This window comes from Muscardinus avellanarius, assembly GCF_963383645.1.
Source record: "Muscardinus avellanarius genome assembly, chromosome: 4".
NCBI classification, from domain to species: Eukaryota; Metazoa; Chordata; class Mammalia; order Rodentia; family Gliridae; genus Muscardinus; species Muscardinus avellanarius.
Window position 1 is genome coordinate 4,008,414 of NC_137789.1, and position 22,294 is coordinate 4,030,707.

At 53.3% G+C, this 22,294-nt stretch overlaps 1 protein-coding gene across 1 annotated transcript in view; it reads left to right on the plus strand.

Annotated features, from left to right (window-relative positions):
• Positions 1-919: 919 nt before the first annotated feature.
• KCNK9 (potassium two pore domain channel subfamily K member 9) overlaps positions 920-22,294 on the plus strand; it is a gene marked incomplete at both ends in the record, with an annotated part of 39,615 nt that continues 18,240 nt past the window's right edge. Inside the window, one exon of the mRNA XM_080695240.1 lies at positions 920-1,202. Coding sequence (XP_080551366.1) covers positions 920-1,202 — 283 coding nt within the window. The remainder of the gene's footprint in view (positions 1,203-22,294) is intronic.

Consider the following 22,294-nt stretch of genomic DNA (forward strand, 5'->3'; position numbering starts at 1 on the left):
TAGACTCCGGCTCCCTCCGGCGCGCACGCACACTGCGCCGGGGGCCGAGCGGAGCCGAGGCTGCCTGCCCGGACCTCCGCGCCCGTCCGCGCCCGCACCTCTCGGCTCCTCGGGGTCCGCGGGATCCCGCCCGCCGCGGCCGCCCCCGGGGCAGCCCCGCCGCGGACCCCGCCGTCTGGAGGCCGCGCCCGCTCCGGCGCTTCTTCGGGGACCGCGCAGAGCAAACTTGGCAGACCCCGCGCCGCGCCGTGCGCTCAGGTGGGCAGGGGCGTTCGGACCTCGGGCATCGGGCGCCGTCCCCGCCGGCCCCGCTCAGCTCCCTCCCGGCCCGCAGGGGACTCTTGCGAGGCCGCCACTTGGCAAACTTTTCCGTCCCCTTCTGAAGGGGGCGAGGAGGGGCGCCGGGCGAAGCCATCCCGCGGGGCGGCCCGGCTGGGCGCTACCGCTCACGCTGGAGGCGCACGGGCGCAGGGCCCCCTCGCCGGGGCCGTCCCCGGACCTCTCCCCCGCTCCCGCTCCCGCCTCGCCGGCCGGGGCGCGGGCTAAGATCCGGACCCTCGAGCCCGAGGTGAGCGTGGATGAGCCGCCCGCTTCGCCCCCGCCGGCGGCCGAGAGCCGCCTTCGCCGGGCCTGGCGCCGGGTGTCGGGGCTCCAGGACGTTTTGCCCCGGCGCTCGAGCAGCCTCCTGTGCCTGCCCGCCTTCTCGGCCGAGCCCCGCCGCGCGCGCCGCAGGCAGCCTCGCCAAGAAGAGGACAACCGGGTGATTGAGGTTCCCGAGCGGGAGCCGAGCCCCCCGCCCCCCGGCTGCTGCTGCTGCTGCCACGGGCTGCAACTTGGAGCCACGGGCCGCAGGGTGCTGCACTGGGACCCGCGCCAGCCGGGGGGACAAGCCCCCCGCCCCAACTCCCTGGTGGCGGCCATGAAGAAGCAGAACGTGCGGACCCTGTCCCTCATCGCCTGCACCTTCACCTACCTGCTGGTGGGCGCCGCCGTGTTCGACGCCCTGGAGTCCGACCACGAGATGCGCGAGGAGGAGAAACTCAAGGCCGAGGAGATCCGGATCAGGGGCAAGTACAACATCAGCACGGATGACTACCGGCAGCTCGAGCTGGTGATCCTGCAGTCCGAGCCCCACCGCGCTGGCGTGCAGTGGAAATTCGCCGGCTCCTTCTACTTTGCCATCACGGTCATCACCACCATCGGTAAGGGCTGCGTGCGCCCCGGGAGGAGCCCCGGGAGGAGCCCCGGGAGGAGCCCCGGGAGGAGCCCGGGAGGCGGCTGAGCGCGCGGCGCGCGGCTGGGTGCGGGGCGCAGGAGGTAGACCAGCCTCCGTTAGGGTCCCCCCGCCGCGTCCCGGGTCTCTGGGGGGAGCTAGTCCCTCTCCTGCGCCTCGTGCCTAGGAGACCCCACCCGACACTCCACAGCGCCCGTGCCAGAGTGTGAGACCCGAGCGAGTGCGCGGGAGCCCCGAGGGCGGAGGCGCTACTCTTGCGAAAAAGTGAAGCTAAGAATAATCCCAACGCACTCACCCACCCACCCACCGCCCGGCGCGGGGGCTGCGCGGGGCTTCAAGTCACCTCTCTGGGAGTTGGAGAGGGCTGTGCCCAGATGGGCTCAGGGAGCCCGAGAGCGCTCCGGGGTGGGGGTGGGCGACACTGGCCTTTGCTAGCCCCCTTCAGCCCTCTCTGAGACCAGATTTCAGCCCCCCCCCCTTTGAGTTTTGGAGCTTGAACCTGGGAGGGAGGGAGGAGTTTGCTCTCCTGTGCTTGGGGCGGGGATGGCGCAGGTGAACTGCTCCTGCATGGAGGTTGAGCTCCAGGCAGGGCAACACCTGTCTACCCACAAACTCGTGACGGTGGGCAAGGCAGGTCGAGATACTGCCCAGAACCGCGGGTCCTTTAGCCCCTCTGGGGAGAGGGTCTAGTTGATGCGCCGTGGGGTCACCTGTAGGTCTCATTTCGAGGGTGGTGGGTCCCTAGCAAGGCGCGTGGGGTGCAGGTTGGGAGTCCTAACAGACTTTACATTTTGAGACCTGTGGATGCTGACGCAGGTCCCTTGTTCCAGTGGATGTGGTGGACACCCTGCTGGTGCCTCTGTGGTTTGCCCCTTGTCCCCGTGTGGCCTGTGGCCTCTCTGGGGCTGGCTCCCTGGACCTGCCAGAGCCAGGTCGTCTCTGTCTGGTGCCCCTCTAGTCTTTTCTGCCCCTGCACCCTGAGCATGGGTCTCCTCTCTCCTCTTACCCCCTCCTCTCATTTCCCTTGATATTTTTCTTTGTCTGGAAAGCTGTCTACTGAAAAGACAGGATTTCTCCATGCCATATGCAACAGGAAGCACCAGCACAGGGCAGCCTGTCTTTCCTTCTTGGTTGAAAAGACTTTTTCGAGTGTCATCTTGTTTTAAATGTTTAATTCATTGGTGCAGGTTTTACTCTTTGGAGAAGGAAACCGTCCTTCTGTTGCCTACATAATCAGCTTTGCAGTGCTGGCCCCACACCTCCACCCAAACACAGAAGGACCCTTCTCTCCCTATTGCGTCTGCGGCCTGGGGGAGGGCTGGCTGGCCATTGCGGCCATTTCTGTCTTGTTGGTGTTGGTGGTATTGGCAACTGTGGTGTTGGCATGCAGACATGCAAGTCATGGATGGACTCGGGGGGACAGGGGCCTGTTGGCTAGAAAGCTGGAGAACAAGAAATAGGGTTGTGGGGCTGGCCCCCCGAGGGAGGGCAGGAAGCCCACGATTCTCTAAAGTGCCTTTGGTGATGTAGACCAAGACAGGTGAGCAGGATGGCTCCCAGGAGTAAACAGGACGCATAAAAGGGCCGGCTGGTTCCAGGAGGTGAGCAAGCGTCAACATGGAGGAAAGGGTGGGAGCCATACGCAAACCCAGAAATGTTCCAGTTTTCTTTAAAAAATAAATCGAGACTGATGAAGCGCTTATCAAGGTGCGTTTTCATTACAGATTCTGACTGGCCGCTCTGGACATACGCTGTCACGGTTAAAACACTGAGGAGACCATGTTGAGCTAAACAGAGGATGTCATCTTATCCCTGGGGGCTGTGGGGGTCACATCAGTACAGGACTAGGGGGCACCTGAGGAATATGATGATTTTTCTCCCTTCCTTTATTGGGGTTTATTTTTCAGCTGATTTCCTGAGACAAAGGCTAACACACACACACACACACACACACACAAACACACTAACACATATGCATACACATGCACACATATATGTATGCTACAAAAATCTTGAGTGGAAAGAAATTGCATTTGGACCTCACTCACACACCTGGCTTGGAATCTGCACCCTGTGAGGATAAGCCCAAAGGGAAGTCGTGTCTCAGTTCCCATCCTCAGTTTCCCCACCTGTAGAAGACATGGAAGGTGCCTGGCAGGTGGCCCGAGGGACTGGGTGAGACAGCGCAGTGCGGCACTCGGGGGTGTGAGAGCCACCCTCTTGGACAGTGGCTTATGGAGCCTCATGCTCTTTGGCCCAAGAAGCTGCTCAGCAGAAGAGCTCAAATTTATAGGAAACACGGCATCTTTCTAGATAATTCTGTTGTTTTCTCTTTAAAAAAAAAATACAAATGCAAATTAAGGTGCTCTTAAGCCTGGGAGGGGCAAACAGCCCCCAAGGAATTGTCTTCTGCTGGACAGTGGTATTAATGAGTTGAGTTAACCTTCACGGTGTTCTTATTTTTAATCTAACCTTCAGTGATTTTTCCAATGTGCGTCAACTTTTCACTAAGCCTCTGAGGCTGTGTGAGAGCTCCTGGCTGGGCATCTGGTAATGAACGCATCTTCTCCTGAGCAGTCATTAGCCCACTCTGTGCAGTGGATTTTAAGAACATATAATTAGCACTTCACGTTGACTCCGTGGCCGTGCCTTGGTGAAAGGCTTCAGAGGGATATTACATTGACCCCCCACCCCCCCAGCTCTCCGGGGAGCGCTGGGCACAGCCGCCGTCGCTGTAATAGCCCGGGAAGAGCGCGGTCCAGCCAGCTCCGCGCAGGCCAAAGGCAGTGACATCATTCCCCAGGTTCTGGTTTCCATGCCTCCCCAGTTGCTGCCTCCTGCGTCCCCTGCCACTTGAAGCTTTTTCGAAAGGATTTTATTTAGTTCTAAACTTGCAAGTCCCCAGCCCTTTAGAAGGGAGACCCTTGTCCCTTCTAGAGTGCCCCCTCCCTGAACCTGTTGACGGATAGGATAGAAATCAGGGGAGCTGGTGGGGCCCGGGCAGGTGTAGGCGCTTCGTTTGAATTTCCTCTGCTTGGGGCAGAGGTTTTGGTGCTTGGGTGCGAGCTTCCTGGTGCCAGCTCATTGTGTCCGCGTAGTAGGTGCGTTAGGGCAATATTGGCTCTCACAGTCTGCCTCTTCACAGAGCTGGAGTCTTCATGACACTCTTCTGGTTTTTCAATCTAACATTTGTGATTCAAGTTGTTACCACCTTCAGGATCATTAATAGAGAAGGAGCCAGCCAGATCTCATCTGCAGTGCCGTGGAGGACAATTAAAAAGCTGGTTTGCCACCGGGAAAGGAGGGTGGGGACATGGCCTTTCTTCCCTCTGGGCTCTAGTTCGGAGGAGGGGGAGCTCCCCAGGTCTCGGGGTCCACCTGAAACAGGAGGGCTTGCTGCAGGAATCGAAGCAACTGGCTTAGCACCAGGGTCTGGCCGGGGGTGACGCACTATGAAAAAGAGCGCAGGCCCCTGCAGCTGCTTGAAAGCAGAGTGCGTCAAGAGCCCTCCTGTGCAGGTATACGCAGAACCGGAACCAGACCTTTTACAAAATGGATGGCGGCATTTTTTTTTATTCTGGCACTTTTTGGTGCGGGGTTTATTTATTTTTTTATTTTTGTGTGTTGGGTCTATTTCATTTAAATTTTAAATTTTTAGATTTTTGGTGCTTTGTAATTATGCACAGTTATGGGGATTCATTGTTCAGTATTCATACACACGTAGCATAATTTGGTCAGCTTCATTCCCACTATTGGGTGCAATTTTTAAAATTAAGTAATAAATTAACTAATTAATTTTTTTCTTTTTCTTCTTTTTTTTTGGTATTTGAGGTTGAACCCAGGGGCATTTTCTACTTCTGAAAGATATGCCCACTACTTTTTAATTTTTTTTTGAAATGGCCTCACTTTTTTTTTTTTTTTTGAAATGGCCTCACAAGGTGCTGAGGCTGGCCTCAAACCTGCAGTGCTCCTGTTTCAGCCTCCCAGGTACTGGGGTTACAGGTGTGCACCAGCACACCAGGCTGGGTGCAGGATCTGAAACATGGTTCCCACTCTTGCTGGGCACCTGCACTGCCTCCCTCTGATGCTACCTTCAAGGCTTTGGGGACATGCAAAGACCTGGCCTTGGTGGATGGTACCAGTCCAGCATGCGGTGCGGCGACAGCCAAGCCCGGCCACTGCCCAGCCAGCCCCAGCATGTGCACTCAGTGCCCCTCAGTTGGCCCTCGGAATCTTTCTTGTGCTGGGGGAGGTCTCTGACCTGTCCCTCTCCATCTCCCCAGCTCAGCCTTTGCCTTCCTTGTTCTCAGTCTGTGCCAGGCACGAGCTGGCTTTTCTCCGTGCACCTGCAGGACCTAGCACAGTGCCTGGCGCAGACAGGGCCACCCAGCAGGGGCTTCAGGATGGAAGGAGACCCGTGTGGAGTGTTCCTGGGTAACGGCAGCCAGTGGCCATCCCACTGTGACCTTCCATTCTCCCAACCACCCACAGCTTGAAAGCCACTCAGCCAGACGCAGGGGGAGGACCAGCCACCTCTGCAGCACGTGCAGGCGCAGGAGGAGAGGAGGTCCCGGGTCCCCTGCAGTGTGGGAGCCCAGGTCCCACACAGAGGTGGCGGGAGGGGCTGGAGGTCACTCCTCCTGCCAGGCCTGACCCGGGCCTCAGTTTGCCCCACCTGGCCCTTCAGGAAACAGCCTGCTATGGGTGTCACGGGGGAGGTGGAGAAGTGGGGCCGATGGCGGATTCCTTCTGATTTGGGGTAAAACATTAAAGATATACCTCTCCTCAGGTATGTGGAGATACCCAGCTTAGTGCTCTGAAGCAGGGTGGAGAATCAGGTGAGACCAAGAAGTTCCAGGCTCCTGCCACCTTCACCTGCTCTAGCCTGGCTCACCCAAGGAGGGCTGCTCATCCCGTGAGGGTTGAGCAGGAGGTGAACCAAGCCACGGTGGACATCTCATGGAGCATGCACCTGCTCCTTCACGAGCCCATCCCTCCAGCCCCACACACCCATCACTCCATCACCACATACCTGGCCAGTCACCCAGTCTTCCACCATGGACCACTTGGTCTTCAGTGCCATTCATTCCCCATCTGCCATTTAGTCCCTCAGTCCTCCTGCTCGAGGGCCATTCTCTCACCCAGCATTGTATCAGCCCTGAAAACACTTGCCATGCCCCCACCCACGGGGGCCACACTCATCCCCATGAGCACGTGGCTCATCCCCGTTTGACATCAGCTCACTAGTGTCCACATGCACCCCTTGTCCATCGCCCCTTCTGCTCTTGCATCATTCATTCCACTCTGGCATGATATCACTCTGCCCTACATGAACCTTCCATTCAACCCCCACTTACCACTGGAGTGCTTGGTCCTCCCCGCATCTGTCACTCATCCCTCCATCACCTGCCATCGTATGGCTCGGTTCTCGAGCCACCTGCCATTGTTCCCTAGTGGCCCTGTATCACTGGGTGCTCCGTGCACCTGGCACTCATTCCTCGTCTTTGCACCACGTGGTCCTCAGTGCAACACGGGTCACTTGGTCCCCATCCATCACTGATTCCCTTGGCCTCCACCCACGGCTCTCTCATTCCACCATCCGATTCTTCATGGCATCACTGGGGTTTCCCAGCATCCGTCCTTCATTCCTCAGTCATCATGGCATCACTCGGCTTTCCTGGGGCCTGTCATCCATTCTGCTGTCCGCCGCTGTAGCGTCTGGCCATCCACCCACCGCCATTCATCTCCCAGCCACCGCTGTATCTCTTGGTGCACCTGCACCTCTCATTCAGCCTCCCATGTGCCACTGGATCACACAGTTCTCCATGCACCTGGCGCTCACTCTGGGACACGCACCCCTCCTTCACTCTCCTGCCTTCCATTGTATCACTGTTCCCCATTCATCCCCCACCCGCCATTGTGTCCCTCCGGGGCGCTGTCATTCACCCACCATCTTCCCTTGTGTACTCGAGCTCTCCAGGGCCTGCCATTCATCCCACTGAGATCCCTCCCCCACCATCGTCTCCTTTGGTTGGCAGCCCTGCCATTCTTTGCCTTGTTGGCTGTGGCATCACTCGATTCTCCAGCGCCTGTCACACATCCCCTCACCTGCCGTGGACCCATGCGGTCCTCCATGCACTCGCCCCATCTCCCATCTTGTATCCTATCCCTGCTTCTCCACCCACCTGTCACTCATTCACCCAGGCATCATTTTGTAACTAGGTTTTCCATTTACCCATAATTCATTCTCCCTCCCATCTGCCATTGTACTTTTGGTCACGCACCCATCTGTCATTCTTTTCTGAATCCAACAGTATATCACTAAGTCCTTCATGCAACTGTTAGCATTCTCTCACTACCCTTGCATAACAGGGATCACCCCTGTCCACCTTTGCATCACTTGGCCATCCACAGACATGCCATGCATCCCCCCATTTGCCACTGCCTCATGCAGCTCTCTCCACATTACTCATCCCACCGTCTCCCTTTGCATCCCTCGGTTTTCTATACAGCAACCATTTATTCCTGAATTCACCATTGTTATCACTTTGTAAACCACTCACCCATCGCTCATTCTCACCCAGCACTGTTTCAGTTCTCCATGCACCTGCCATTCATCCCCACGTCTGCTGTCACATCAGTCCGTTCCCCACACACCTGTCATTTGCTCACTCATCGGTCCCGGTGCCACCCAACACCTCCTGCCTCTGCCCTCTACTCACTTTGCCATCGTATCTCTCAACTCTCTGCACACCTGCCATTCATTCCCCCATCTGCCACCACCTCACGCAGTGCTCTCTGCAACTGTGATGCATCACCCCACCTGCTCTGGTGTCCACACCATCACACACACGTCATCCCTTACCACCTTTGCCTGTATCACTCTGTTCTCTTGACATCATGTGCCATTGATGGTGTCCACACCATCACACACACGTCATCCCTTACCACCTTTGCCTGTATCACTCTGTTCTCTTGACATCATGTGCCATTGAGTCAGGTGGTCCTCTGCGCACCTGTCACTGATTCTCCCATCCACCATCATGTCACTCAGCCCTCTAGGGGCATTGCCATTTGCCACTGCGTCAGTAAGACTCCTTGCACAGGACATTCGTCCCCCTACATGCCATTACATCCATCATTACTCTATAAACTTGCCATTTATTCCCCCATAATCATGGCAAAAAATTCAGTCCTCCATGCACGTGTCATTCATGCTCCCATCAGCCACTGCATTACTGGGTCCTCTGTGGACCTATCATTGATTCCCCCATCTGAATTGCATTGATCAGTCAATTCATTTATGGGACTGTCATTCATTCTGCCCTCCACAAATGCATCTCTCAGTCCTCTATGCACCTGTAATTTATTCCCCCAGCAGCCATTGCATCATCCAGTCCTCTATGACCTCGCCTTTTATTCTGTGATTTGCCATTTATCACGCAGTCCTCTATGGATTTGGCATCGATCCCCTCATCCTGCACCATATCACTTAGTCTTCCATGCACACATGTCATTGATTCCCATATCGGTCTGGTGTCACCCAACTCATCACACAGCTGTCATTCTCTACCCTGTATGCATTGTATGGCTTAATTCTCTGGACACTTGTCATTCATCCCCCATCCCATTGCATCATTAAGTCTCTATGGACATGACATTCATTCCCTTATCCGCCATTGCATCAGCAGGTCCTCTAGGCACCTGTCCTTCATCCCTCATCTGCCATGACATCACCCAGACCTCAGTGGACCTGACATTCATCCCTCCATTCACCATTGCATTACTCAGCACTCTCTGCACCTGTGACTCACTACCCCACCTGGTCTAGTGTTACACCACCACCCACCACCTTTGCCATTGTATCACTAGTTCTCTTGACACCATTTGCCACTGCACCTGTGGTCTTCTGTGTACCCTTCTTTCATTTCCCTACCTGCCATTACATCACTAAGTCTTCTAGGTACCTGTCATTCACCCCTCCCCCATTTTCCACTGCATTGCTCAGTCCTCCATGCACCTGTCATTCATTCCTTCACCTGCCATTGCATTACTCAGACCTGGATAGACGTGGCATCCATTCCTCCATCAACGGTTGCATCACAAAGCCCTCTAGGTACCTGTAGCTAATCTACCCATCTGTTAGCGCATCTCTCAGTCCTGTATGGTCCTGGCATTCATTCCCCCATCATCACTACAACACTCAATTCTCTTTGCATTGCATCCCTCAGTTCTCTGGACACCTGTCACTCATTCCCCATACACCACTGGATCATTCAGTCCTCTATGCACCTGTCATTTACTCTCCCATCTGCCATTGCATCACTAAGTCCTTTTTGGGCATGGCATTCATTCACCATTTCCCATTGCATCACTCAGACCTCCATGAACCTGCCACTCATCACCCCTCTGCAATTGCATGGCTAAGTTCTCTATGCACCTGTTATCCATCCCCCCCCCATTACCTCACTTGATCCTCTATAGACCTGGCACTTATTCCTTCATCACCACTGCATCCCTCAGCACTCTGTGGACCTGCCGTTCATTCTGCCATTCTCCACTGCAGCATACAGTCCTCTATGCACCTGGCATCCATTCCCCTATCCACCTTGCATTACTCAGTACTCTATGATACCCGGCATTTGCCCCCCATCTTCCATTGCATTACTAAGTCCTTTATGCATGTGTCCTTAATTCCCACATCTTGTCTAGGGCCACACAAGTCATCATACAACTGTCATTCATCACCCTCTTTGCATCGCATCACTCAGTTCTTTGGGCCCTGCCACTCACTCTCCCTTCTGCTGTGACATTGCTCAGTCCTTGTTGCACTGAGCATCCATTCTCCCACCCTCTGTCAAATCACTCGGTCCTTTAAGTATCTGGATTTCATTCCCACATCCACCACTGCATCACTCAGTCCTCTGTACACCTGTCATCCCTTTCCCCATGTGAGCTAACGTCACCCAACCCATCACGCAGCTGCCATATTTACCTTGTCTGCCACCATATCACTCTATTCTCTAAACACCTGTCATTCATTCCTCCAACCACCAATGCATCACTCAGTCCTCAGTGGACCTGGCAATCACTCCCCCATTCTCCACTGCATCACTCCATCCTCGATGCCCTGTCATTATTCCCCCATCTGGTCAGGAGTCACCCAACTCACCCTGCAGTTGTCATTATTTACTCTCTTTACCATTTGAGTTCTCGGTTCTCCAGATACCTGTCATTAATTCTCCCACATGCCAGTGCATCGTGTCTACTGTGCACCCGGCATCCATTCCCCCATCGACCACTGTATCGCTCAGTCCCCTACATACCTGGAATCCATTCCCCATTCTATACTGCGTCATTACTCAGTGTCATTCATTCCTGCATCTGGTCTGGTGTCACCTGACTCATCATGCACCTACCATCCTTTACCCCCTTTGCCATCCCATCCCTCAATTCACTGGACACCTGTCATTCATTCTCCCATCCATCATTGCCTTACTCAGTCCTTTATGTGACTCTTTTATTTCCCCATCTGCCATTACTTCAGTCATCAGTCCTCTATGGACGTGAGATCACTCCCCTATCCACCATCACATCATTAAGTCCTCTGTGCACCTAGCATTTGTTACCCTGCACACCATTGCCTCACTGGATTCTCTATACACCTACCATTCATTCTCCCATAATCCTTTGCATCACTGGGTCGTCTGTGCAACTGAAAATCGTTGCCCCACTCACTACTGCATCACTCTGCCCTGTATGCTCATGCCATCCATCGCCCATTCACCATCGCATTGCTCAGACCTCTGATATACTCTAATAACTACCCCCTTTGCCACTGCATCACATGGTCCTCCATGCACCTGTCATGCATTTCTTCATCTGCCATGGGGCCACTCAGTCCTCTGAATGTGTCTTTCATTTCTCCATCCAGCATCACACTGCCCAGTCTTCTATGAAACTGGTGCTCACTCCTCATTGGCCGTCGCAGCAGTTATTTATTTACCTGCCATTCATTTCCCCATCTGCCCTCGTGTCACCCAGCTAATCGTGCCCCCGTCTTTCTTTACCCTGTTTGCCACAGTATCACTCAATTCTTTGCATATTCATCATTCATTCTCCCATCACCAGTGTATCAAAATGTCCTCTCTGGGCCTGGAATTCATTCCTTCACTTGCCATTTCATCCCCCCGCCCCCATGCACCTTGCTTTCATCCACCCATGCAGCATCGCGCCACTCAGTCCTCTGTGCATCTGCATCTATTTCCTCACTCAGCCTGTATTGTTAGGCCCTATGCGCCTATCGCTTATTTCCCCATCTGCCATCGCATCACTAAGTCCTCTACACACCTGTCATTCTCTCCCATCTGGTCTGGTGTCACCCGACCCATCAAGCACCTGTCATTTTGTACCCTCTTTCCATTATTTCACTCGATTCTCTGGACACCTGTTATTCATTCTCCCACATTCCATTGCATCACTAGGTCCATTTTGCACCTTTTATCCACTCTCCCTCAGCCATTACATTTGTTGGTCCTGTGAAAATGTCATCCATTGCCCCATCCAACGTTGTCTTAGTCAGTCCTCTGTGCTCCATCCACCACTGCACCACTCAGTGCTCTATGCACTGGTGTCTCACTCCCCCATCCACTATCGCATCGCTTGGTCCTCTGTGCCCCTGCTTTAATTTCCCCATCTATTTTTACATCAATAGTTTCTCTGTGCCAGTCACTCATTTCTCTACCCACCATTGCATCACTCGGCTTTCTATGTACTTGTCTTCCATTCTTCCATCCACGATCCCATCACTTGGCCCTCTGTGTGCCTCACATTTGGTCCCCCATTCACCCCTGCATCACTAGGTCTTCTCTATGTGCCTGCTATCATTCCTCTATCTGGTGCAGTGCAGTCCAACTCAGCACACACCTGCCATTCTTTATCCATTCTGTCATAGTGTTGCTCAATTCTCTGCACACCTGTTGTTCACTTTCCCATCCACCATTGCATTTCTGGGTCCTCTATGCACCCGGCATTCATTCTCCTAGCCACCATCCCATTACTAAGCCCTCTATCCCATGCCACTCATTCCCTTGTCCTCTCTAGGGTTGTGCATAACTCCTCGTGATTCTCTCACCCACTACCCTCTTTGACATCGTACCTCTTAATTCTGTAGACAACTAGCATTCATTCCCCCATTACCCAACACATAGATGGTTCTTCTATGCATCTGTTATCCATCCTTCCATTCACCATTTAATCACTCAGCTCTCATGCACCTGGCTTTATTACCCCATCCTCCAGTGCATCACTCATTCCTCTGTGTGCCTGTCATTCATCTCTCCATCTGTCATTCCATCACTCAGTCCTCTGTGTACCTGAAATTCACTTCCCCATCCACCACTGCACCTTCAGTCCTCTATAAACTTGGCTTTCACCCCCTTGTCTTCCATTCCATCGCTCCATCCTTTATGCACATGTTATGCACATGTTATGGTCCTCACGTCTGGCCTAGTGTCACCCAACTCGCACCACTGTCATTCTTTACCCCTTCGGTATTGTATCTCTCCATTCTCTGGACACCTTTCATTCATTCTCCCAGCCACCACTGTATTACTTGGTTACCCAAGCCCTTGTCATTCACGCCTTCCTTCTCCTTTGTACACACTTCCTCTGTACACCTTCCAGTCATTTCCCCATCTGCTCTTGACTGCTCCATTTTCTGTGCACCTTTCATTAATTTCTCCATCGGACACTGTATCCCCCAGTCCTTCCTGCATCTGCCACTCAGTTCCCATCTGCCACTTAATCGCTGTGTCCCCCATGATCCTGTCCTCTATTTCTCCATTCATCACTGTATCACTCAGTCCTTGGTGAAACTGCTCCTCTATGCATCTGTTGACCCTGTAGTCACCTTCAAGAACACTGTTAGCTTTCCATGTCCTTCTTGGCATTGCCCCAAAGTGCCCACATAGTTGTTGGTAAGATAGGTTAATTAATTCTTTCTATACATTTAGCACAGATAATATATACTGTGTGTTTGTTATTTGTAGGCACATTTCAAATTAACAATTTCTATATTTTAAAACACACTTTTCCTTGTAGCTAAATGATTAGCTTTTGTATCATCCCATGGATATTTGACAAAAATATCTATTTTTTATAAAGTTCTACACAAATCTATGAAATCAGATTTGTTTATGTTATGCAAATCTTCAAATTGAAAAGTACTGTTTACTGGCTCAATTCGCCCACAGACATGTTGGGTTTAGCAACATGGTGTCTTAAATTATCATTATTTTGTTAACTTGCGTGCCTTAAATAGAGAATGTGCCATGTCCAGCTCACCACAACTCCGAGCATTGCGTTAGATCACTTTGGTCATTTACTTCAGTTACCCTGCTCCGCAGGAATTTCTCCTTATGTTCCTTGATTTATAATATGATTATGACTGTTTCTAAATTTATTTGGTTTTAGGGAAGGACCTGTTAGTGTCACTTTGGGAGATTTGTTACTGTTGTTTAGCATTTTCCATATATTTCTGAAGATGTTGGCTTTATGTATTTTGGAGCTGTGTTGTTAGTTGCATAAAGGTTTATGTTTGTTATTTCTTCTTGGTAGAAATAAGCTTGCCTGTATAAAACAAGCTTTTTATGTTTTATGCTTTTTATCTTCAGCTTTTCCCCCTAAAATTATTGTTGTGCTTGTTTTCCTTTATTAACATATGTTATATAATTGTTCATAATTTTTCTAATTTTTATACTTTTTGTCTTAGGAAGATTTCAACATGGTTTATAACAAAAAAAAGAACAAAAATAGGTGTGAAACCAGCCTGAAAAAGTGGAGTGTGGGGGATATTCATGAATATTAACCTTTGTAGTAACTGTGCTAGAGGATCAGGTTTTCTTGGAGCTTCCTAGGAGAAAAAAACAAAAAGGAAACAAATGCTGTAGCTATGACCACCAACAGTATTTGGTACTAAATTGTAAAAATGCACTCTCGTGCCTCTCCTGAGGTGGATGGAGTAGCGTTGTGTTGGTGTGAGGAACATCAGCAAGGCCTGTGAAACGTGGCTTTCTGGGGCAAGGAGAGGCTATGGGGTTCTCAGGGACAACTGGGTAACATGTCCCAGAGCAAAGGTGCCCATCTCCAGGGTTGGCTGTCCAGCACTGTTTATGACCTGAGCTATTTCATCACCCCTTGCGTGTTTGTACTTCCATTTATTACTTCTCTGTCCCATGCAAGATCAAAGAGGGTGTTCCCATCAGCAGCCTCACAGCCATAATCTAAAGACCATGGTCATGTAACTTAGAGAAGAATCATTTTCTTGTGGTTTTGGGTTCAGTCCATGTGAGACTAGGGACCGAGGATCTCAAAACATGGCGTGGGTGGTGGAGAGAGGGAGAGCACATGGGCTGTGCCCCTCACATCTTCCTCATGGGAGCCTGAAGCAAGAGAGAGCAAGGGGGAGGAGGACCCATATATAATCTCCAAGGCCACACCCCCAAAGATCCACCTCTAGGCACACCCGACTGGCTTGGGTCACCACTGTAGTTGATCTATCCGCTGCTGGGATTATAATCTGTAGGACTCAATTCCATCAGCTCTAAACATCAATAAATGAGCTATTTAGGGGATATTTTATATCTAACTATAATGGGGCGGGGAGAGTGAAAGGTCAGAAAGACTATGCAGCTGAGATTATCCTTCTGACAAACTTTTCTGGAAGCCCTAACCACTACTTCTGCCTCAGCCTCCATGGTGAGAGTGGGTGAGATGGCCACGCTTAGGCCAATCATGATTGAAGATGGGTGGTGGTGCATCTCCCATTCCCCCCTGCCTTGAGACTTAGGGCATGTGGAATCTAGGCTTCTGTGAGGAGGGATTTCCTGCTGACTGGTTAGTGGTCCTGCCTCTGACAGGGACAGCCCTGAGCCTCCACCTGTGGTCACCTACCACCCCCCCCCCCCAGGCACATCTGCCTTCCTTGTCTGGACTTTAGTTTCTTCAGGTGTGAAATGAGCCTGCAGACAAGGTTGGCTGGGATGTCTATTGAGTGGCGATGGGAACCCTCAGACCTTCCCCTGAAGACAGGCCACTGATTTAGTTCACATCTCAGATGTCTCAAGTATCCCCCATCAAAGCAGCGGAAGAAAGAGCTGAAATGGAGGATGCTTTTGGCAATGGACCACCTCCAGGAGAAAAGAGGGGAGGAACCAGAGCAGGAGGGAGCTGAAGGCTGGCTGTTTCTTCTCCACCTGGCTTCTAGGTCCCTCCTAAAGACTCAGGCTGCATAGGACAGGGGTCCCGTGAGGGAACAGATTGAGTGGCAGGGAGGACAGGTGGACGAGCCCTTTCTAATTTCTGGCTTCTTCTGGGTGAGACCTGAGCATCTGTTTGTTTTTTTTTTTTTGGTGGTACTGGGGTTCCTGGAAGCCCTTCTACCTTCGGGCTACACTCCCAGACCTATTTTTACATTTTTATTTGGAAACAGGGTCTCCTAAGCCAGCGTGCGTGGCTGGCTTCGAACCTGCGCGATCCTCCTGTCTCTGCCTCCCAAGCGCGGGGATTACAAGCGTGCGCCACCACGCCTGGCCTGAGCATCTGTTTTTAAGGGGCTGGTGGGGCCACTGTCTAAGAGTGCACTGAGATAGCCCTCTCCCAGCTGCATGTATTATACAGAAGTCACTTTCCTGCTCAGAAGCTGTCCATGGCTCTGAGACTGAGCATACGCACACTGCTCGCAATGGCCTTCTTGCTTCCCACTCAGCCCTTTTCCTCCCTCCACCCCTGACCCATGCAGACTGCACCACACCTTGGGTGGGAACTCCTACCCCTCCTCTGTGCAGCCTCTCTGGTTGTTGGGGGCCTCTCCTGCATGCACCTGCAGCTCCAGACCTCCCACCAGCTCAGTATCTGTCACCCTGTGTCGTTTTCAGTTCTTCCCAAGCTGGTCTTTGTACTCAGCCCCCAGCACCTCTAGGCAGGGACCATCTTCTCCTCATGACAGCTGAGATGCCCACTCACCAGTGTCTGGCACCAAGCAGGCCATCGGAGAATGTCTGTTGAATGAACATAGGCATGTAAATGGAACAGCTTTCACGAGAGCTATATTTAACTGCTCTAGAATATTCTCTAGGTCTTTCAGAGAGGCAAATCCTTGAAAAACAGCAGCCCACGGATCGGCTCTGAACAGCAGGTGTGCACCAGAAGCAATGGGTGGCCTAGTTCCCTGGGGCCAGGGCTTTCTCCCTATGCCCCCAGCCTCTCACTCAGCCCAGGTCACTGCCAACATTCTTTCCCCCATATCCTGGGCACCCAGGGCTGGCACAGGTCCCAGGTATGCTGGACCTTTTTGAAGTGCCAGCCATGGAAAGGAAGCAGTTCTTTCTCACCTGGGACTGGGCCCTGCTCCTGGGTGACTTCTTTTCCTGAGCTCTGGCTGTGGCTGCCAGTTGGTTAAATATCAGTACTGACATCTTCTTTCTGGAGTGGGGCAAACCTGGAGGGGCTTGGCGTCTACTTGGGATTGCCCAGCACCCACATGGTGTATTATTGATTCTCTGCAGCCTCCCCAGGGAGGCTGGCCCCAGCAGCCTCTGATACTCTAGATCCTTAGAGTCAAGGGAGCAGCTAGCCTGATGTTGGTTGTTGGCAGTCCCTTTGCATGGGGTGAGCATTCTGAAGCCAGTGGCCCTTACCCAGATCCCAGACCCTCGGGCACCAGAAAGTCTACAGGGTCAAGTAGACTCAAACTTCTGAGATGTGTTAGCCTCCCCACACAACTCCAGCCTTCTCTCCCAGGCTATGTGTTTCCACATAATCCCCCAAACGCTGCGGGATTAAATGAGATAATGTGGGTGAAACACTGGACTAGAACCTGGCATGTGGTACCTAGAGAGTGCGCAGTGGACAGCACCATCATGGTGATGATGGCTTACCTGTTATGGGGTGGACACTGGGCTGGAGAATTAGCCCAACCTCTGTCTCATGCTGGCTTGAGGCATACAGTGGGGCTGCGCAGCTGAGGAGGGGTAGGGCCGCAGCCTGTCTCTCTTCACCCAGGTGAGTGCAGGTGATGTCTGTGGGGAAGGTGAGTAGATTTGAGGGACCAAAGTCCTGCGAGAGCTGGGCAGCACCTGTCCTTGATATCCTCTGTCTTTCTGCCCTCTTCAGCCCTTGCGCTGTTCCCCGCCTCCTCTAGAGGTGTATAGGGCCTGATGGCCCCAGGAGCCCCCTGCCCACCCCCCATACATGCACAAGCCAGGTCAGCGGCCCTAGCTTTGGTTCCTGGGCGTGGCAGGAGAGGAGATGGGGTGGGAGGCAGGGAAGGGAGCCCCATGGCTGGGGCGAAGCCTCTTGTCTGAAGCTGAGCCCACCTGCCCCCCTCTGCCACCCTGAGGACCTAGTGCCGGAACTTCCGGTCCCTGCACCCCTGTTGCTGCTGGCCAAGGCTGTGCCCAGAGCCTGCACTTGGCTGCTCTGGCAGAGGCGCTGCCAGCCGGAAGGGAAGCTGCCAGCTCCTGCTGGCTTCGGGCACAACTCCTGAGTCCCTGTGGGTGGGGGTGGGACCAGGTGGTGCAGAGGAAGAGACCCATGGGGGTGGGAGCTGCGGGCCCCAGGAAGGCCTGGTGCCCAGCACATGATAGGGGCTCACCTCTCCTACCCCTGCTCCACCGCTCTCTGCAGAGTAACACACAGGAGACATTTTCAAAGGTGCATTTAGAAAGCAGAGCTGGGCTGCAGGCCAGAGAGGAAGCGAGGGCGGCGCTCTGAGGGCCAGGCAGTGAGCACTGCAGGCCCCCACAGGAGCGCTGGGCTCTCACCCTGCATGTCCGGGGTCCTGCACGTGAGGCATGTATTACAGCCAGCCACGCAGCCTGGGAGTCCTGCAAGGTCTCCCGGCCCGACTGTCCCTTGTGGGCTAATGGCGTTTGTCAGGTCAGACGGTTAGGAGTGTTAGATGGAGTAGTGACTGTCCTGGTGACGGGTGGGAGGTGTGACCCCCAGCAGAGAGCTCTGCAGTTTTGTTTTGTGTTTCGGTAGCAGCTTTATTGAGATACCACTCCTATACCATACGGATGTCTAGCTCCTTCATTTGTACACAGTTCGGTGCCTTTTAGCATACTCACAGGATGCGTATCCATCTCCACAGCCGATTTTAGAGCATTTCACCACCTTCTGAAGACACCTGTGTGGCCACCCCAGTTCTAAGCAGCCACTGTGTGGTTTCCTCCACCCGGTGAGGGTTCGAGCTGGTTCCTGTGGCAGCTGAGAGAACCCCGAGCTCTCCCAGCACAGGATGGAGGAGGACAGGCTAGCCCATCCATCCTGCTGCACCCCAGTGTGCCTGGGGGGCTCAGCCAGCCGGGGGCCGGGTGGCACCATGCTGTTTGTTTATTCATCCCTCCCTGCATGTCTGGGGGCTCCCACGGGATGGGCTTCTCCTCCGAATGCGCCCAACCTGTGGGCCTGGCACGGTGCCATCTGTACCGTGAAGCTGGGGAGGAGGTGGAGGGGATAACCCAGGAAGGTGGCGCCAGGCCTGGCCCATCCCAGCACGTATGTGTACTTCCCAGTGTAGGAGACTCCCGTCGCCGGGCTCCCCAAGCGTCTTCACACGCTCCCCCTTTCATGACAGAACAGGGTGGTGGGCACTCTGGTGGACAGGGTCCCGCAGAGGCTGGGCTGACCTGTCCCTCACCCTCTGCCCCCTACTTCTGTGACTTCCATTTTGAGGCCATTTTGTAGTCTGATCTGTAATACCGTCTGGTGTTGGTTGTTGCTTTTTCTATGTTTGCCTAAATGACTGGCCAGAGACTTTGGACTGTTTCTCTCTCCACGTGTGGGTTTGATTAGGACACTACTGAGCTATTAATAACAGGTGCAGGGGCCTCGTGAGGCGGGGCTCCCCAGCCACCACTGGGAGGTGTGCGGGATCCTGGTACCGCCCGTGTCTCGCCCTGGCCAATGGGTGATGGCAGGGGCATGAGGCAGTGGGAGCCAGTGTGCAGCTCATGGAGCCTGGCCAGCACCTGTGTAGCAAGTGGCTGCCGCTGGCCCTCCGTCCGCATCTCGGTGTCGCGCTGGCGCTCTGAGCTGCTCCTTCGTGGGCAGCTATGTTGTGAGTTGTGAGCCTGTTCACAGTTGAAGGTCCCCTCCCCCACGCCGTGCACCCAGGCCCCAGGATGGGTAGTGCTGGCATTGCTTTGCTTTATCATGGATGCCTGGGGGGAGTAAATTCTATCTCTGAATTGAGCAGAGGGCATGAAGTTCCCAGGTGCATCCAGGCTGAATTTTGGAAAAATGTAGCTTGATGGAGTTTTCTCATTGATTGATACTTTTAGCGCTCACCTGGGTCTCCTTACAACTTTATCAGATGGAGTCAGGAGCCTGAGAGGTTGAGAATCATGCTCAGGGCCTCATGGCCATCCAGGGGCTGAGTGCAGACTCCTGGGCCTTTTCTCTGCCACTACCCCATTCCAAAGGGTGGTGCCAGGCTCTCCAGGCTCCTCGAGGATGGGAAGACACAGCACGTACAGACACAACACACAGGTCTGTATCACAACCATCTCTGTCCCGGCATCCTACAGCAGGTAAGTGCCCGGTGTCAGCATGGTGTGAGCTGAGTGGAGGAGTGAGGGGCAGGAAGGCTGCCAGGCTTGGCAGCACCTCTCCGTGTTAACCACAAGTCTGGAGACAGTGCTGGGAAGAGGGCAGGGTTTCCCTGGCTGGGAGCCATGGTAGGACCCTCCTGGGGACTCGGCGTTATCTGGGAGGACTGGAGGGTGGTACCTTGCATCATCAGGCCTGAGAGCAGTGAGCCCTGTGCTCATCGTCTCCAAGGTGTCTGTCTTTCCTCTCCCCCATCTCCCATCTCGCAGTACACTGAAACAGTTCCATGAGACAGGACCTACCCATGACAGCTGGAAACCACAGCTCCCTGTGCCCCTTCTGCTCCCCACCCCCTTGCTCAGAGCCTAGAAAATCTGCCTCGTCAGATTTGGATGGGAAGAGCCAGCCAGCCAGCGTGTCTGGGTGGAGAGAGGCTATTTTGGGAGTGAGTCGGGGAAGGAGTTGTTTGCTCCTCGTGATTACCAGAGGTGGCAGAGGGCTGCTCTCCTCTCCTGGACACTGAGGGAGGGCTGAGAGAGGACCAAGGAGGGAGGAGAGTTATTGACAGGCTGCCCAGCAGTCAGAGGCCAAGGGGTCTATAGTCAGGCACCATTCCCATCACTGTCAGTGTGTTCCCAAGCAGCGTCTGAGAGAAGGGAGTGGAGGAGGGGAGAGAGCTCAGATTCTGACACACCAGACTTTATTTCCAGCTCTGCCATCTGTCCATGTGTCCACCCACCCACCCACATGCCCATTTCCAACCAACCATCCTCCCACGCTGTCCACCCATTTATCTACCCACCCATCCGTTCCCCATTTGAACCCATCCTTTGTCCATTTGAGCATCATTTAGCTAACTATCTTTCTATCCATCCATTTGCTCATCCATACACCTCTCCATTCATATGTCCATCCCTAACCCTCTTTCCCCTCTACCCTGCCTCCATATCTCTCCCTCCTCTCATCTATCCTTCATCCTCCATCTGCACTCCTTCTATCCTTCCATCTGTCTATCCTGCCTCCCTCCATCTTGATCCATCCACCCTTCATCCATCTGTCCTACATCACATCTCCTATCTCTTCATCCATCTATCCATCCCCTGTCATCATCCATCCATTCTCTATCCATCCACATATGTATATGCCCTGTATTCATATTTCATCCATCCATCTGTATCCATCCATCCATGTTTCCATCCTACCCACCCATCCATCTCCAACTAGCTGTTCTCTTACCCGTCATCTGTACCTTTTACCTCAGTCTCTGTTCATCCATCAACCATTCATTCATCCTCCATTCATCCTCTATCTATTCATCCATATACCCATCTGCTCTCTATCCATATTTTACCCATCCATCTCCGCCCATCCACCCACATTTCCACCCACCCACAAACTCATTTCCAACTAGTCATTATCTCCCCCATCATCTGCCCATGCTTTTATCTCCCATCTATCCATCCACTCTCTTCCTTCCCTCCTTCCCTTCTTCCATCCATGTCTTTTCACTTGCCAACTCATCTACCATCCATCCCTCTCCACCTGTCCATCCCTTCCACCCACCATCTCATCATCCATCATCTGTCCACCTTTTCTACCTCTCCATCCATTCACTCATCCATCCCTCTTCCCCATCCATTCTCCATCTCTTTACTCACCCACCATCCTATCCATCCATCCATCCATCCACCCATCCATCCATCCATCATCCATCCATCCATCCCTTTCTACTTGCCAATCCCTTTCCAACCGCCATCATCTTTCGCAGCTTCAGCCCACTCTTTCTACCTCCCCATCTATCCATCCGCTCATCCATCTTCCCTCCACCCATTTTTCATTTCTCCATCCTCCTTCCATACACTCATCCACCATTTCTCCACCTGCCCCTCATCCATTCATTCATCTGGGCCCACCCATCCATCCCTTTTCAACCATCATCATCTTAGCCATATCTGTCCACTCTTTCTATTTCCCCATCTGTCCATCCATGCATCCATTCACTCTTGCAGCCAACACTGCTGGCATCTGTTTGCTGTTGCACTGGCTCCTCGGTCGAAGGGTGAACAAGACCTGGTGTGGCCAGTCTGTTTTCCACACCAGAGGCTGCCCTTAAACAATGCACTTGGTCTTCCATGCTTGTCTGTGTAGACCTTGCAGCATTCCTAGGTGCTCAGAAGCATGTGAGCAGGGAGGGCACTATGACAGGGAGCCCCATGGGATCCAAGTGCAGGGATCCTGGAGCAGCTGATGTTGGTCTGAGGCTCCCTAGAGATCTCCCTGTCTCCTGCTGTCACCCTAGCTGAGGGGAGACCCTGGGGGAGATGGCTTGAGTGGGCAGGGATCTTAGAGCCCCCAGCCAGGGGTCTGGAGTTCAGTGAGGGGTGGGAGGCAGGACATGAGTTACCGATGTGGGATGGGGGTGAGGCAGGTCAGGACTGAGGGCAGAAG